Here is an 18104-nt window from a genome sequence, read left to right as displayed (position 1 = left end):
AGGGTAACAGTAAATTTGTGTGTTACCCATCTGGGCATTGCCCTTGGATAAGGTGGACATGGCACGTTTGGTTTTAGCAAAGCCCAGTGAAAAGACATGTCCTGAACTCGTTTGATTTAGACATTAACATGTCTAAATGCTCCACAGCATCCAGCTGGATACGTGTGCTTGTCCTGGAGCTCTCCTGGATTCAGTTTGTGGAGGTGAATGCTTTGTCCTTGCATTCCTTGTGCTGAATGCCTGGTGATCCTTGCTGTGCCCAGACTGCTGGAAGGTTAACGGCTGTTCCCCTGCAGGATCTGCCATGTCCCTGGAGCTGGAAAGGCTCAGAGCCACCGTGGTGTGATGGTGGGATAGGTGCTCAGAGGGCTGCAAGCACCACGACAGCCCAGATGTCACCGCCGGCCGCTGTTGCAGGGCTGATAACTGTGGGAAAAAGTGATGTCAGTGTCTGGCCAGAGCAAGGAGCTGTCGGCTGGGATGAGGATTAGTGAGCCCTCACTGCTGGCTAAATGTGTGTCTCTGGCTCTGCCAGCTCACGGGGGTGACGTGCCCACACCATGCCATCTGGGATAGGGACACCTCCCATCTCAGAAGGTGTCGTGTCCTGCCTGGCACCCACTGTGGCCATCTCCTCCTGGAGAAATCAGGCATGGTGTGAACAGTGAACATAAAAAGTACTCCTGAGGAAAAAGAAAAAATCGATAAATGGGATAGAAAGGCAGAAGAATCCTTGTAGGGTCCTGCCACCTATGGGCATTCTCAGCAGGAATGCTGAAATAACACGGCTTGGAAAAGCTGCTGCCAATTAAAACAGCGGCCTCGGGAAAACCGTAAAGGCCCAGAAGACAGATGGAAGTGAAGGATCACTTCAAGGGGGCATCGTTTGTTGCATTCCATGGGATGCACATAGTTTTAGTCATGTGTTAAAATAGAAAGTCAGCGGTGGCGTTGCTTGCGAATCAGACTTCTGATGTAATGAGCGAAACAGCCCAGCTTCCAAGTCCCAGCTTGAAAAATATGGAAATATTTTGTTTCTAAACTTCCCTTTATCAGACTCTCTCACATCATTTGGCTCCTTCATTTTTTTCTCCCAAAGGCCACTTAAATCCTTGACATTTTCTCCTGGTGATATAATTTAATGCGGCCAGACAGTCTGAAATGGGGGCAGTTTTTAGCTCAGCCTGTGGGGGTGACGTTCTCAGGCACTGGGCTGAAACGATCGGCTTAATCCTCCGGGCGCTGCGGAATTCGGCTCTGACGGGGACGTTGGGACCTTGTGTTTCCATTCCCAGTGCTGGGACATGGCAGAGCTGGGGAAATGCTGTCAATTCACCAGATTTTACGCACATGGAGCAGGCAGGGCTCTCCCCAGATGGCTCTGCTGGGATCAGGGATGTTCCTTAGGGCATTTCAGAGCCTCACAGAGAGCAAAGCTGGGCTGGTCAGAGGGGCTCAGGGAGCAACTTTTTACTTATTCTTTGGTTTTTCTGGCAACTCAGACCCATAAAAGCACGTACCTCCCAAAGCCCCCTAATTCTGACTGCATTTCCAATCCAGCTCTTCTCTTTCCCTCTACCCAAGAAGAATTAAATGCAGATTAAGCACAGTTCGCTGACTGCACTCGGCAGGGCTCTTCTTTAAACTCTTTGGTAATTTGATCCACACACCAATCAGCTGAAATGCAGCAAAAATAATTTGCTCTCAGTTTATGCTAGACTAATGTAGTTGAAATCACTCTTACTCTTGAATTTCTGCTGGTTTAGCTGGATGGACTCAATTCCAACCGTTTAAAGATGCAGCTGTGTTTGTTGGAGTTACTTCCTCAACACTTTTTTCCCTTAGAGAACATCTCAGTTTGTCTTTTTGGTGATTCCACACCTCCGTTTCCCTGCACGTAGAATATTTTGTGGAAGCAAAGCCAATATTTTCAAAAACAGGAGCCTTACTTTAGGGTCGTTTCTGCATCTCCGATGCTTAAACATGAAATATTTGAGTGGGCCAAGGTGATATCAGAAGAACTCGGGTTTCTCAGCCACTTCAGAATTCTCCCACCAGTCCCTCACTTTTTAAATCGTTGTCCACATGGGCTTGCCAAAGAAACTCAATGCAAATTATGTCTCAGCTGCAAGGGAGGAAACAAATATGAAACACCTAATGATTTCAGCACGCTTGGGGCTGCAGAGTCTGGCCCAGTGTTAACTCTTCAGATAAATGCAAACTCTCAAAGACAATTTTTTCCATGTGGGGGCTGCCTGCTGTGGACCCTAGAGCTTCTCCTGCTCAGACAGTTTTGCTCTAAATGCAAGGTTTTCCATGACCTTTCACAACAGCAGAGGTTTATAAACCACTGCAGCAGAGCAGGAGCAAAATGTTTTCTTAGTCATCAGCCTGAAGGCTAAAAAAAATACTGCCCAAAGCAGGAGATTCATGTTCATGTTCTTCCCAGCACTTTCTGTGGGGCAATTGTGCATCAGAATCTGTAGTGTCCAGGAGAAGGGGGTGTAAGACATTTGTGTAAGAGAATAACCTTGTGTGTAATTTCAGCGCAGTGTGGCTGTGTGGGGCTCCCTGTGAGGTATGTAACCCTCTGTGTTGTTGTCCAGCAGGGTGGAGAAGCGGAAGGTGACAGACCCCGTGGGTGCCCTCAAGGAGAAGTACCTGCGACCCTCCCCGCTGCTTTTTCACCCCCAGGTAAAAGCAGTGACACTGTTGATAGAATGCTGGGGTGGAGCTGGAACACACTGGGATCACTGGGATCAGGCTCCTCCTCATCCAAGGGCCTGACTGAAACCTCCACTGTTTTCCACTAGTTCCTTCCAGACACATTTAATTCACAGCTTGAGGATGATGGCAGCTGTTCCTTGCTGTTTCCTTTGCATTACCAGAAAAACAGGGATGAGGTTTGGGCAGCTCATAGGCTCTGCCAAACTCCTCTTCCACAGCCCACAGTGCCTATGTGGTTTTTCCTTTGGGAACACCTGGGGGTGTCATTTGCAGTGGTACAAGGTGGAGAAGGACTGCCCAGCCCCAAGGCAGCAGCATTTTCTACCTTCCTGAATTTCCCACATCATGAGGAGTGTGTGGAAGTGCCGGGCAGTGGGTTCAGTTGTGCGTGTGACAGTCCTCCAGCTATTCTCGCCCCTCCTGCTGTGCCCAGGCTGGGATCCCAGCTCCGTGCTCCTCATTGTGCTCTCCTTTATATTCACAAGCATTGTTCTGCCCTGATAATGTTTCCCACCTTAGATAAATAACTCACAGGTTTGTGAAATCTGGGTCCTGGTTGCTTTCACAGCTAAACTTAGTTCCCGCATTGTTTCACACCAGCCTCAGAGTTTGGTTAATAACTTCCCCCGATTTTTCCTTCATCCAGGCTGGATAATGGTGACAGGCTGGCCAGGAACATCCTGTGTTTGTGTGACTTAGAATAGTGGGGATATCTGCCTGTAAAGAATCTGATAGCAGGGAGGAGCCAGCGTGGCAAAGCAACCCAAGGAGACGATGAGAAACATTCAGACCCCAAGCAGGAGCAAGCTCTGGGTGGAAGGTTGTTGACATTGTTCCTGAAATCCTGACCACGTCCTCTTCCCATGGCAGTGAAAAGATCTGGAAGGTCTGGTTATCTCTAACAGCTTATCACACAGAATAGCCTCAAATTCACAATCACTCCAGCCCAAAGCTTCCTGATAACTGATTTTTAATAATGATTTTTAATAAGGCGGGCACTGTGTTCAGATCACTTGATCTGGAGAGGCACCGTTCCCATGCTGCAGTCAATCAGGTATTTCAGACACAGCAAAGGAATACAGGGCATTTGTTCCAGAAATGGGAGATTTGTACCACCAGATCCCCTTCCAGTATTATCATAGCATCCCCAGTATTATAATAGAATCACGGAATATCCTGAGCTGGAAGGATCATCCAGTCCAACCTGTGCCCTGCACAGGACACCCCAACAATCCCACCCTGTGTCTGAGAGCCCTGGCAGCCTTGAGGCTGTGACCATTCCCTGGATCCAGCATTGCTAAGAATTCTGGATCCTGGATCTTTTCCTAAGAAATCTCATTTTCAGGGTTCCTGCTTCTGCTTTCTTCATTAGGACCAACGTTCCTGTGCCTGGTCAGTCAGAGTCACGTTCTACCCAGGCTTTTCTCACTCTAAACACGAGTCTGGTTTCAGCCTTTTCCTCTGTGACTAATCCCCAGCTCTCTCAGAGTGCCCTCACTGGGATGTGCTGAAGCCAGAAGATGTGATAAAAGCATTCAGGAGATGTTTCCTCTCTCAAAATGAATTTCAGGCAGCTCTTATTTCTGAGCCAGTCGTTGGCAGAAGTTCCTTTGCTCCCTGGGAGTTTTCCTACATTGTCTATTCCAAATGAAACTCTGGACAACATAAATAACCAGTGTAACTTTTTGATAACTTAATGGAAAGCCTTTCCTCACCTGTTAAGTTTCTTTTCTTCCCCCTTTCTGTTTTATTATAACCAGGCAGTTGCTCCCTAAATAGCAAAGTGCCTTTGCCACTGGAGAGGCTGTGGCCAGTGTTTAGAATTTTAAAACCAGCCTACGGCTCTCAAGCCAGCAAATATCTCTGACTAAGTGCCTAAAGAACAGGGCACAACAAAGGAGAGCTCCAGGTACCTCGGCGAAGGGCTGAGAGCTCGGCTCTGAAAGGTCCGGAGAGCTTTTTAACGTGATGGTTTTGTTGCATGACTGGCAGCTGGGGCAGAGCTGGTGCTGTAAATGATCAAGTAACCTTTTCAAGTGGCTGGTGCTAAGTATTACTTACTATTTATCATGGGCTGGGAGCCTCCAGCTAAGGGGCTGTGGATCTATTATCAGGAAATGGGGGTTACTACTCCTCTTTTTTACAGCTTATGAATGCTTGTCAGCCCTCACAATGTCTTCAGGGGTGATTAAGACAACTTTTTTTCCATAGCCATGTATTTTCAAACAATATCTTGGCTCTCTTCCCCCTCTGCCCCCCCTCCCTTCTAAAGCCCAGTTTAATAAAGTGTAAACGTGCAAAAGGTCAGCCCTTCCTGTACAATCGAGCATCTCGGGGTGATGTATGGCTTCCTACTGCCTTCCGTTCCTCGCTGCCGCCCCGGCTGCCTCCGCAGCTCCCGCCTGTCCCGGTGATGTCAGCGCAGCCAGGAGGCAGCTTTATTGCTGCCTTGTTTGTTTTATCCCTCTCCTCTGCCCCTGCTATCTCCAAAGTGCTCTCAGGAGTGCACGAAGCTGGACGTCGGAGAAGTCGGCGTCGTCCTCTGAGCTGCGTTGCTCTCTTGGACTTGGGTTTCCTGTTGCACTGTAATGAAAGTAAAAGTGCTGTTCTTTAAGGCGGGATTTTTATGCAGATCCATTTTTTGCACATGGTCCAACTTCATTCTTTCCTTTTCTGCTTCCCCCTTCTCCTGTATCTCCCTTTCTCCCTCTTCCTGGTGTGGTGTTTAATCTCATGTCTGTGAGAACAAGTCCAAGTCACACAAACTAAATCTGATCAAGCATGCAGGGACATTCTCCTTGGTGTCCGAGCTCCAGGCCTGCATGCCAGCTGCTCCCACCCCAAAGGGATGTGTAGGTGTTGCCCCTCCTGACCGCAACTCACCCAGCCGCTGCTCACAGCCAGGGGTTTGACTGGAGTTCCCTTTCACTCCAGGAAACTCAGCCATCTCCCACCCATCCTCCCATCACCTTTAGGAGCTGCTGAACCTTTCCTACCCATAATTAAAGTGTTGGCCTCTTCACCAGGCAAGCTCCCTGTGGACCCACTCCATCCTGAGCCTGATCCCAACTCCTTCCTCTTCTCCTCTCTTCACCCCTTCCACTTCTCCTCTCCTCTCCTCTCTCCTCTCCTCTCCTCTCCTCTCCTCTCCTCTCCTCTCCTCTCCTCTCCTCTCCTCTCCTCTCCTCGCTCCCTAAGCAGCCATCACACATCCCTCCCACTCCACTCTGGCCAGGATTCTTCTGCTTTGGGCCCAAAACTTCCCTGTTCCCCCTCTCCTGGGGTTGTGTCCCTGCCTGCCCACCCACCACTCACTGCCCTGTCCTTCCAAGCCCCCGGGATGCTGTAGGAGATGTCAGACCTCCCAAGACTTTGGTTTGGGCTTGGGTACTGAGTTCTACCTCAGGCATCTGACCATGTTAGTTTCAGTGTTTTCCCAATAAAAATGGATGTCTCAGGTGTATTCTGAGATAATTTTTGATCCAAAGTGCTGAAAGTGAGCACATGCACACTGCAGAGAGTGAACAAGTGCTCATTTCTGGGACCTAAATGCCTGGCTTTGCCAGTTGTGCCTTTCCTGCTTTCTCCATGACCAATACACTACTCCAGTCTTTCCTGGCTGGATTCAGTGGCTCCAGTTCCCACTGTGCCTCCAACTTCCAAGACAGCCAACACCAGCAGGAGGCTTTGCCTGACCAAAAACGGTGTTTTGTGCATCAGATCTTGCCCTTCCCAGGGATTTTTCTGAGGAGCTACCTCCTTGTCCTTGCAGATGTCGGCCATCGAGACGATGACAGAGAAACTGGAGAGCTTTGCAGCCATGAAGGCCGACTCTGGCTCGTCCCTGCAGCCCCTTCCCCACCACCCCTTCAACTTCCGATCGCCGCCGCCCATGCTCTCCGACCCCATCCTGCGCAAGGGCAAGGAGCGCTACACCTGCAGGTGAGCCGGGCATCCCGTGGCATCCACACTGAGCCCCAGGGCGTGGAAACATCTCAGGATGTGGAATACCCCAGGATGTGCCACCCCAGCTGGGCAGCTGCAATGGGCACCAGCACGGAGCAGAGCAGCTCCACACCGACATTTCCGCCAGGAGCGGTGGAATTAAAGCAGAGCTGGGATGACTAATTCCCTCTGAAATAGCTTGTTTTGTCTGGTAGGAAATCAGCATCTTCTGTTTGCTTTGTAATTTTTAATAACCTTGGGAGCAGATCTGGAGATTCTCAAGCAAACACAACTCCCCAGGCCAAGTCTCTGGTGTGCGGCGGCGAACGCCGCTGTTCCCAATGCCAGTCCCGGCTATATCCAACCTCAGCTATGGAAAAATGATTGAATTTTGAAAAATGGCATGCAGGAAACAACTTTTTCAAACTGTTCTATCCACAGAACTCGTCACGTACCCATCCAGCTCCAAATTGGAGCAGATCAAGGGTATTGAAAAATAAACCTCTGTCTGCTGTCGCAGTTTCACCTCAAGATTCTCGTGGTGGCTCCTGCTGAGGGGATTTTTTTGGGTGCAGAAAGTGGATACAAACTTTGGCTGATGTGTCTCTTATGTTCAACTTTGACACAAGAGCTGCAGGCTCAGATTTCAGTTGAATATTTAGAAATTTGAGGTTTCTACTTACAAAAGGGACTAAACTCAAATTTTAGATGCATACTCACAAGTTGACATTTGGATTTCCATTGCTGGGGATCACTCACATTAACTGTTCATCTTCAGGACAGCTGAAGGTCTCTGAAATAAGGAAAGTCTCTCATGGCTTCCTCCTACAATAGGTTTCATAGTCACAGAGTGCGGCCCCCCCTCCTTAGGTCATTATTTCCCAATTAGTGTTTTTATTTATACCTTTTAGATTTTTGTGAACTGGATTTGTAGGGGAACACAATTCCTTCTTTTATTAATTTCCTATGCCTGCATTTCCTTGCTCTAAGCAGCTGTCAGCCTCCTAACCCACAGCACAGTGCTGCAGCCTTTAACCAGAGAAAATTCTGTGAATTCCAAGGATGAAAGAGCAGATTCTGTTTGATGAGCACATCAACAGGGCTATAAAGGAGATGCAGAAACATCTCAAGTGCCAATCTGCCCAGGCAGTGATTAAACCCTCTGTACCCTGATGCAGGAATGCTGTAGTTAAACTCTGTCTTCAAGTGCCATGTCCACACTTCCTTTGAACACTTCCAGGGATAGTGACTCCAGCACCTCCCTGGGCATCCCATTCCAACGTCTGACAAGCCTTTCTGTGAAAAAAATTCCCAAGTATCCCATCTAAACCTCCTCTGGTGCAACTTGAGGCTGTTTCCTATTGTCCTGTCCCTCAGTCCGTGGGAGCAGAGCCCGACCCCACCTGGCTGCACCCTTCTCTCAGGGAGTTGTAGGAGTGAGAAGGTTCTTCCTGAGCTTCTTTTTCTCCAGGTGAGCCCTCCCAGCTCCCTCAGCTGCTCCTGGTTCTCTGTAGCCCTGTGACCCTGGGATGGGAGATTTGTCCTCCCCATCACCTCCTCAGATGCGAGCACATGAAGGGATTTTGGGAGCTGTGTCAGAATGAGGGGTGCAGGTGGTGCTGTGGCATCTTTCATAGTTCCATTTCTCCAAAGTACCCAGTCTTATTTGCAAAGCCATCATTTGAAACTTGTTTCTGGCTCCATTTCTCTCTCAGCAATGTCTGTCCTATTCTATGGCATTTCTAAATCAACATTTCTTATCTCAAGGTTTGCACACAGACGCACACACGGTGTGAGCCTTCTGTCAGGCTTGGAGAATTCCCTACCAATCCATTTCCCACAGCATCCGTGGGCTCTCCTGGTGGTTACCTTTGGTTCTCCTGATGGTTTCCTTTGGTTCTCCTGATGGTTTCCTTTGGTTCTCCTGATGGTTTCCTTTGGCTCTCCCTGTCCAGGTACTGTGGCAAGATCTTCCCACGCTCAGCCAACCTGACGAGGCATCTGCGGACGCACACTGGGGAGCAGCCTTACAGGTGATGTTGTCCCCCATAAAAAACCCTTTCCCAAACACTCCTCACTCACCACTCTGGTATTTCCCCCCCCTCTCTACAAAGCTGTGCCAGCAGAATACCACAGGCCTGGAGCATTACACAGAGTGATTCATAGGGTTGTATATTATGTGTACCAGCCAAAAATAATCAGGCTTGGCAGCTCGAAGATAGACACTTAACTTATATTTAGATGTATGCTGGCAAATGAGGGCTCTGATTTGCAGTGTTGTTTCACACTCACGTTAACCATTCATCTCAAGGACAGCTGAAGGTGCTGAATGGCTCTGAAATTCGGGCTGGTTTGAAGGGCTTGCCAGGACCTTCACTGCTGGGGCAAGCTGGGTTGTTTTTTTTTTTTTTTTTTCTTGATGCACATCAGAGGTGACTGGAGTAGGGGATCAAAAAAAACAAAGGCAAGAAAAACCCTGTCGATTTACCTGCCTTAAAACTGAATTTTGATAGTGTCTGAGCTTAAATCATGGACAAAGAAGAGCTGGGAGGGGGGGATTCACACAGAGTCTCACATGTTTGTGAGTGTTTAAGGTAGAAGGCTGAGCTATTTTTTGTTAGCTGGGGACAAGGTGATGTGATTTTGGTGCTTCAGTGTGCACAAGGACAGTGTCCCAGCCCAGTGGATTCTATGGCTCCTGCCCAAGTCAGGGCTTTAAATCTGAATAAAACTCACAAGAAAATACATGTAATATGTGTGCCTAGGCATATAAATAACTATTTCTCATGGAAATCTTTCCCCCCAGCATTTTCTCCCAGTGAGTTACAAGCAGTTTTAAAAAACTTGGGAAAAAAAACATGCCTTTTTTTGTTAGAATGAAGTCCAGAAATGAGCAAACCTGAAGGAATGATGAATCGAGAGCTCGCTGCAAATCAAGCCTTGTGTTTGCCATGATGTGAGGGAGTGTTTTGCAGGTTGTCAAACAATGGTAACAATTCCATTTCGTTTTGGGTAGCTGATATTGCAGCCTTTCATACACAGCCATAAGTTCACAACAAAGCAAGTGGAGCAGTTATTAAATAAAGAGAAACACAAATTTATGAGCAGCAAAAGGCCATGTGGTCAAATACATCACATTTTTATGCTCAGTTTAACCTAAGAATTGACTCTCCCACATTGTAATCCCTGCTACGCTGAGAATCACGTTTATTTTCCATCCAGCATTTTTAGTGTAGACATTAAGAAAATTAAAAATACACCAAAACCACCCCCCAAAGCAGACATATATTTTGGATTATATCCCTGCTGTGATGTTTGGGGTTGTGTTATTTGATATGCCTAAACGGGCCCTGTGTGTTCCCTGTCCACTGCAACACTCACTCCTGATTATTCCGAGATCCTTAGTTCAGTTTTCTTCCAAAAAAGGAGACTTGCAACTTAACAAAGGTTAGGAAAATAAAGATTTATTTGATCTGGTCTTCTCCCAGAAAATAGCCTGTGTGGGTTTTTTAGAGGTCTGACTCCTGGACAATGTTGCATTCTAACAGCACTCCGGAGAGCCGGGGCTGCGTTTACAGACAAGCTTTAATTATCATTGATTTGCTTTTCCTCTCAGAGAACTGAGATTTGCAGCTTTGGCAGCCAGACTTGTTTTGAAAGCTTGGTTTTTAAGTGCTGACTTCAGGCAGGTAAAAGGAGCTTGCTGACTTATCAGTGTTTTACTGTTGTCTCCTTTGCAACTTTGCTTTTGATTGTTTAATTATTTTTTTTACCTTATATAAGATATTTTTATATACAATAATTTCAGTATTAATTCAAATATTAATTACTATGTTCTTAAAGACAATAGACTAGAAAATAAGGTGGTTTCCTGATGGTCACTGATTAAGTTTTTTGGAGTTCATTGGGGGGGGCTATGAAGTTACTCAAACTTCTTAAGTGTCTAATTATGTATAAAGTAGGAATTAATAGCACATGAGCAATAGCGAGGCAGATTCTTTTTATAAAGAGAAAATGCAACATCTTTTCTGAAGAGTGAGAAATACCTGGTGGTGCACTTCGTGAAAATCAAATTATTTGTAAACACTCTGAGCCCCTGTGCCCTACAGTGAAATTCAGCATGTTTCTTTTCACTCTTTTTTTTTTTTTTTTTTCACCAAACCTGAAATTATGGACTATGTATTTCAGAATTCAGAATAAAAAGGCCCTTGGAGGCCTCGTGTCCTATTATCTGCATTAAGCTGGAACACACAGCCTACAGCTGACATCTACCATGTCATTTAAATTACACATAGTTCAATAAATATTGAAGATATTTCTCATTTCTTGGTTTTCAAAACTCAGCCTGAGCTCACCCCTGCTAAAAATGCACTTGGGGCTGAAGAGTCACTAGGAGGGGGAGTTGCTGTCCATGTGTGTTTTTGGGTTTTCCTGCAATTCTGTCTCTCCAGCTCACACTGATCTGTGCAAAACTTCGTGAGAGGGACTCGAGAAATCCTCCCACATTCCCAGGGTTTGCTCCCTGCTTTGTCCTGTGTTGTCCCAGGTCCCGAGCTCCTCCAGCTCCCAGGATTTCCTGTCAGAGCTCCACAGCTCCAGCCCTGGCTCCTTCCTTGCTGTCCCTCCCTCCCACTTTGGATGTTTTCAGCCCTTTAAGCTGATAAGGGAGAAGCTTTGTCGGGCTGTTTGCAAAGCAAACATCACAGCCTTTGAGTTTTATTCTTCTCCTCCTTCCCTGTTCACCCCTTTCCCTGAATTTCAGCTGGTTCCTCTTCCTGGGCCATTTATTTAGATTAAAACCAGCAGAGCTCCCAGCACCAACCCCTCTGGGACCACAAATAATGCCGGACATCTCCCTCATCCCTTTGCTCCCAGGCATTCCCTGCTCCTTCCCAGTGCCTCTCTGGTTCCTATTTTTTTAACAAGCTCTTTATCCCTCCCCATTCTCGACCCTGGATTCACATAGCTCATGGTTAGGGCGAGGACCTGTCACAGGGAACTTTTCAAAGGCTTCCTGAACGTCTAAATAAATGGACGTGGGGGAGGCCAGGTCGTTCCTGCCTTGAGTTGCCTTTAAATGTCTGGAGCTGCTCCTGGGGATGATGGCAGGGACAGCCAGGCTGGGAACATGGGTTATCCTGGTGCCCACTGTGCCAGGTATCCCCTGTGCCAGGTATCCCCTGTGCCAGGCGCTGGGACACTCAAAAAAAAGGGTTTTAGAGCTGGTGAGGACAGGCAAGGAGAGAAAACCCCTGGCATCATCAAGGATGAGAAGGGAGCGCCTGGTCTAAGTTGGACAAAACGACTCATGAAAATCCCATGGAATAGCAGGAATACTGGGATATTGGCAGGTTTGGATATTGCACTTTGGGGGAGTGCTGAACAGGAATCTGAAAGCAAATTCCTTGGTGCTGGAAATCCGTGTTTAACTCTCTGTACAGATTGTTCTTGATAAATCTCAGTGTGATTGTTCTTGCTGATGTTCAAATAACTTCTTGTTTTGTAGAGTTATTTGGGGGTTTTTGAAAAAAAAAAAAAAAAAAAAGGAAAGCTAAATACTTTGGAAGTCTGGAAATGCTGTGGTTTAAAATTTTTGGTTAATCCTAATAAAGGCCTATTATTTGAAATATCTTTATTCTTGTTGGAGATTTAGCAGTTTAGCAGAAGGAAATTCGGAGGTGGACATGGAATCCATAAACATTCAGCAAGAGAGAGTGTTTCATAAATGTATCCCCGCTTTTTCCAAAAATAATATAGATTTATTTTTAGAGACCGAATAAAAATCACAGCTGGAGCACATCTGGAAATGGGGTGTGTGTGTTTCACAGCAGGGATCTTTTCCACTCGCTGTTGAACCTGTTGTGTCTGTAGGGAAGAATCCCATGTCCTCTGGGACATCCAGCTCCATCCTTGAGTGAGGCAGGCATGGGGTGAGTCTGTGCACATCAGGAGCTGCTGATACTCCCAAAATTACCATCTCCATGTCCTGGAGTGCTGGGGAGGCTCTGGCACAGGCTGCCCCATCCTTGGGAGTGTCCAAGGCCAGGTTGGACAGGGCTTGGAGCACCCTGGGACAGTGGAAGGTGTCCCTGCCCACGGCAGGGAGTGGCACTGGAGGGGGTTTAGGGTCCCAAAACCATTCTGGAATTCGAGGATCCCCGTGGAAGAGTAGCTCAGCTCCGTGGGGCAGATGTTGCTGTGGGTTAGAGAAGCTCAGAGCAGCCTTGCTGGCGTGGATTTATTCTGGGATTACAAGGGCTCGGGAAGAGTTGGAATTTTGGAAGCGTCCAGGATTTGCGGAGCTCTGCAGCAGAGACAGATTCTGCTGCTCGTGGGTTTTGGAAGCAGAGCCGTGGGGGAGCAGCTTTGCCGAGGTACAAGTGACGTGTTTAAAGGGAGATGTAACGAGGCACTCGGCGGATTCGGGCAGGAATGAGCTTTTCAGGCGTTTTAGACCCAAACTCTCCACCGCAGCTCGGAGCTGCCACCTTCAGTCCATCAGCGGCTCCCGCTCTGCGCTGGGAGCTGTGAGCCCTCACACCACCACCCCAAGCAATTCCGATTTATTTGGAGGTAATCTAAACCCAAAACGGGGGGTGATGGCTTTGAACAAGCCCCCAGCCCATCTGCTGTGGGTCCTGCAGGGACTGAGCTCAGAGAGGGAACATCTCTTCACTCAGCAGCTCCCCTGAACATCCTGGCTTGGCTCCTTGCATTCCAGCTTTTCATCACAAACCAGATATTCACTCCTAGGAGTAAATCTTGCCCTGTTTGGAAAGGATGGTGGATTTCTCGGGAACTGTTTTGCTATAAGAATAGTTATAATTACCTTTAAAGCCATGCTGTGATCCCTGCATGTCCAGTACCACAAGGAATTTCATGAATAAAGCCAGAATTTTCTCTGTGTCCAGCTAACTGTCACGCAGGGATTTGCCAGTTAATAACTATTTTATACATTTCACCTCCCTTCTTTCTTCTTCTGTCTTTCTTGTCCTCCCTCCTCAGCCATATTTCACCTGATTCCTCTCAAAAAAAGTGGAAGGAATAAATCTACCTCTCTCATTCCTACATCCATGCATGGAAAAGTAATTATTTTGTTTCCAACTCTTATTTGTTTGGACGATTCACTTACTAATTAATCCTAATCCTTTCTTTGTGCTCCTTGAGTAACAATAATATCAGATTTGTCTGGGATGATTAATGCTTTGTGCTTCCTTCAGCTGAGTAAAGATTTATAGACTGACATTTCCTGGGGTTTTGATAGTCAGATTTTTCTTTTTTTTTTTTTCTTTTTTCTTTTTTTTTTTTTTTTTTTTTTTGTTGTTGTTGTTGTTTGGGGGTTTTTTGGTGTTTTTTCCCTCACATTGCACCCTTTGGCATCTGCTGTTGTTTTCCAGGTGTAAATACTGTGACAGGTCATTCAGCATTTCCTCCAACCTGCAGCGGCACGTCAGGAACATCCACAACAAGGAGAAGCCATTCAAGTGCCACCTGTGCAACAGGTGCTTCGGGCAGCAGACCAACCTCGACAGGCACCTGAAGAAGCACGAGCACGAGAACGTTCCAGGTAGGGAAACACTCTGGGGACCACTGGAGAGAGGAGACTCCATGGTCTTGGCCCTTGGGAAGCCTCGCTGGAATGCACTGTCACCCTAAGGATGAGTTTGTAGGGTTTTTTGGAAGTTCAAGAAGATAAATAGGTTTTGTTTTAACATTAAAAAAAAAATGAAAGGGAGGAATTGCTGGGATGAAGCCAAGTAAGTGATTTCCCAGCATGGGTAAAAAGATGTATTATGGAAAAGTTGTAGGCAAACAGCTCTGCAATGGTTGTTAAATTGTGTGTATTGTCCATAAGTGCGAAATATCACCTGTATGTTGGTCTGGAAAACACAATCTTCCTTTGGGATCTTTGCTCCATGACTTTGCTCCTGAGTATTAAATCATCAATATAAAGTGAGAGGGCTGTTGAGAACATTCTCACTTTATGTTTCCTCATAACCATGGCCTTGCCAACACCTGATGGAGTCTCCTGTTGTCTCTCCTGTTGTCCCTCCTTGCTCCTGCCCCACAGTGAGCCAGCACTCCGGAGTCATCACCAACCACCTCGGGACCAGCGCCTCCTCCCCCACCTCGGAATCAGACAACCATGCACTTTTAGACGAAAAAGAGGATTCCTATTTCTCGGAAATCAGAAATTTTATTGCCAATAGCGAGATGAATCAAGCGTCGGCTTTAGCGGATAAAAGGTAGGCAAGGAAAAATTATCTGATGGCAGGGCAGGCATGAACAGCAGAGTAATACAAGAGGGAATTCAGGCTGGCTGGTAGAAGCTTCCTCCTGCTGTTTGCTCGAAGGGAAATTGTTGGAGGGCAAAGCTCAGAGGAGGAAGGATGCTTGTCTCACAAATGTTAATTTTAAGAGATTAAAAAAGCAGCATTTAAATCAATTTTTGCTGTTCAAAAAGCTTTGGGGTTGGTACATTCTCAACATGCTCATTGGCCCTTAGGAACAGTGAAGGGTGATTTTTAAATGCCTGAAGCACATTGGTTTTCTTCTTTGTTACATTTTAAATAATACATACGTGTATATAAATGTGTCTCTGTGTTTATTTCTGTGTATAACCTTATCAAAGTCTTGCATTCCAGTGGGAATACATGATTTAAACATTTGCCATCTTTTTTTTTTCCTTTTATTTCTTCTTCTTCTCCTCCTCCTCCTCTCCGACCTTCCACCAAACATTTCAGGCCAGAAATCCAGGATATTGATGGCAATTCCCAGTGCCACGGATTGGCAAATGAGAAGACAGAAGATGTGGACGATGAGGATGAAGAACTGGAAGAGGAAGATGATGACAGCCTGACTGGGAAGTCCCAGGACGAGACAGCATCGCCCACGGCAGAGCCCCGGGGAGCGTTCGAGGATGAGGAGGATGAGGAGCCCACGTCTCTCACCATGAGCTTTGACCACACCCGAAGGTGAGGGGGCCATTCCTGGGGGGCTCAGCACCCTGCCCGTGTCCGTGGTGCATGGTGAGTGCTGTGGGTTTGTTCTCCAAGCCATGCCATGCCTCCGGTTGGATCCAAACGCTCACTCCAGATTCCATTTCACCGTGGGGCGGGGGACATGAGACAAGTGGACTGCAAGGAGAGGCTGGAATGATATCCAAGGCTTGAGGGGTCTGGAGCAGGGGAACAGACACAAAAAAACCCTGGAGTTTTCAGGGTACCACAGCTCAGCAGATGTCGTTTTTCTCTCCAAAACTCTGGTCAGGGCAAGGGAAGAGAGAGGTGTCCGTGCAGTGCCCTTGGTGCTGCTATGGCCCTTTGAGTTGGAGCAAAATATTCCTGGAGCTCTGGCAAATGGGGATTCTGCCCCTCTGCCCTGCCCAGGTGAGACCCCACCTGCAGAGCTGCCTCCAGCTCTGGGGTTCCACCACAGGGAGGACATGGAGCTCCTGCACAGAGTCCAGAGGAGGCCCCAGGATGATCAGAGGGATGGAGGAGCTCTGCTGGGACGAAAGGTTGAGGGAACTGGGATTGTTCATCCTGCAGGAGAGAAGGCTCCAAGGTGACCTTCCAGTGCCTGAAGGAAGCTACTGGAAATATGAAGGGAGACTCTTTCCAAGGGCCTGGAGTGACAGGACAAGGGGGAATGGATTTAAACTGAAAGAGGAGAGATATAGGTTTGATCTTGAAGGAAAATCCTACTCTGTGAGGGTGGTGAGGTCCTGGCACAGGCTGCCCAGAGAAGCTGTGGCTGCCCCATCCCTGGAAGTGTCCAAGGCCAGGCTGGACAGGGCTTGGAGCACCCTGGGACAGCCCATGGCAGAGAGTGAAATGAGACAATCTTTAAGGTCCCTCCCAATCCAAACCAGATTCCATTCCTCTATAAAAAGTGAAGGATTTTTCCCCCAAGGTCCAGCCATGTCTGAACACCTTCAAAATGAAAGATTGCTGCACACAGCACAGGCTCAGCTCACTTTTTGCTGAAGCTTGCCCCAGTTTCTGGGGGTATTCACAGCACAAGTCACACAACACCCAGCGATGCCTTATCCAGCTTAAAAACACCACTGGTTTTGGTGAGGCAGAACCTCAGACAGAACCTGCTGCTCTTTGCTTTCCACTTCTTCCTCACTCCTCCCATGCCATGTCGTGTCTGTGTGTCCGTCTGTCCATCCCTTCACGCATGTGGCTGGTGAGGCCCCGTGGGTGGTGCATGCAGGCTGTGGGCCAGACGAGCTAACACAGGTCACCCCTTCCCCTGGTCATTGGTACAGGTGTATTGAGGAGGACGAAGCCGGCCTGTTAGATTTGGAGCAGATGCCGAATTTTGGGAAGGGGCTGGATCTCCGCAAAGCAGCCGAGGAAGCATTTGAAGTTAAAGATGTGTTTAATTCCACCTTAGACTCTGAGGCAATAAAACAGACTCTGTACAGGCAGGCTAAAAACCAGGTGGGTATATCCAGAATGTTTTCCTAGCTTGCCACCAGTGAGTACAGCAGGATTAGGGAGCAGCTGGCCTCCTCCAGACAAGGGTTATTTTCCCTTTCCAGTGGGTTATTTTCCCCTTCCAGAAGGTTATTCCCCCTTTCCAGCAGGAATTCTAGCACACACATAAATGTATCTTGTTGCAACTAAATTGAAATAGAGGAGGAAGGGAGTGGGCATCACCTTTAGATGGCTTTACCTCAGCCTGTGCAGTGAGAACGGGGCTATACAGAAAGAGAGAGGCATTTGTGTGTTTTTATCTGTCTGTATAAATGTTTTTATAATTCCTTATTTATTTATACTTTGGGGTGGCTCTTCTGTCGGTAACCACTGAGGTTTGGTCTGCAGAAACAGCAACAAAGTGCCCTTGGGTTTGATCAAAACAGGTGTGAAAGGCAATAATATATCCAGGACATGCAACCCAGCCTGTCTAGAGGGTATCCTTGTTTATCTCCTTGATTTCTAAAAGTAAACCAGACAATGGAAAAGAAAAATCCCAACCCTGTGAGCCAGACCAGTTTAGACCCACCAAAAACCATCAAAGTGGCATCTCAGAATTACTGGAGCTCTGAGAGAAATCTGGAGGTTTGGGGTAGGTCTGTGTGTGCTTTCTGCTTTTTCATTAGCCAAAATACCCAGTCTGGGTTTATGGAGTTGATCTCTTGATCCCTCCACGAGGATTCTCACAGAAGAACTGTTCAGTGAAGTTACCTCAGCAGGCTGGGCTGGAGAGAGGACACTCAGCCCATGCTGGGGCATGAGTACAGCTCTCACCTGAGGGACCCTTTCTGACCCTAAAGCAACAGAATTTATCCCAAAATATATTTCAAATGCCCAGCAGAGCAGTAGCTTAATGCAGCCACCACGCAGAACATGATTTTTAAATTAGCATCATCTAAAACTTGGGAAATTTATTTCCTCCTTCATAGTGGGTGCCAGTAGTGA

The 18104-nt window shown here is 47.3% G+C and overlaps 1 protein-coding gene across 4 annotated transcripts in view; it reads left to right on the top strand.

Annotated features, from left to right (window-relative positions):
• The window catches only part of PRDM16 (PR/SET domain 16), a 298478-nt gene that overhangs the window by 278418 nt on the left and 1956 nt on the right, over nucleotides 1–18104 (top strand). For 2 of the 4 annotated variants that reach the window (XM_068171624.1, XM_068171627.1), the window contains 7 exons: nucleotides 2607–2694; nucleotides 6500–6669; nucleotides 8628–8705; nucleotides 14070–14239; nucleotides 14744–14918; nucleotides 15417–15647; nucleotides 16949–17123. In XM_068171624.1, the coding sequence (XP_068027725.1) occupies nucleotides 2607–2694; nucleotides 6500–6669; nucleotides 8628–8705; nucleotides 14070–14239; nucleotides 14744–14918; nucleotides 15417–15647; nucleotides 16949–17123 (1087 nt within the window). The remainder of the gene's footprint in view (nucleotides 1–2606; nucleotides 2695–6499; nucleotides 6670–8627; nucleotides 8706–14069; nucleotides 14240–14743; nucleotides 14919–15416; nucleotides 15648–16948; nucleotides 17124–18104) is intronic. The other 2 variants (XM_068171625.1, XM_068171626.1) reach the window with 2 other exon arrangements.

This window comes from Anomalospiza imberbis, chromosome 23 (assembly GCF_031753505.1).
Source record: "Anomalospiza imberbis isolate Cuckoo-Finch-1a 21T00152 chromosome 23, ASM3175350v1, whole genome shotgun sequence".
Lineage (NCBI taxonomy): Eukaryota > Metazoa > Chordata > Aves > Passeriformes > Viduidae > Anomalospiza > Anomalospiza imberbis.
Note: the sequence above shows the minus strand (reverse complement) of the source record. Positions and strands in the feature narration are given on the sequence as shown.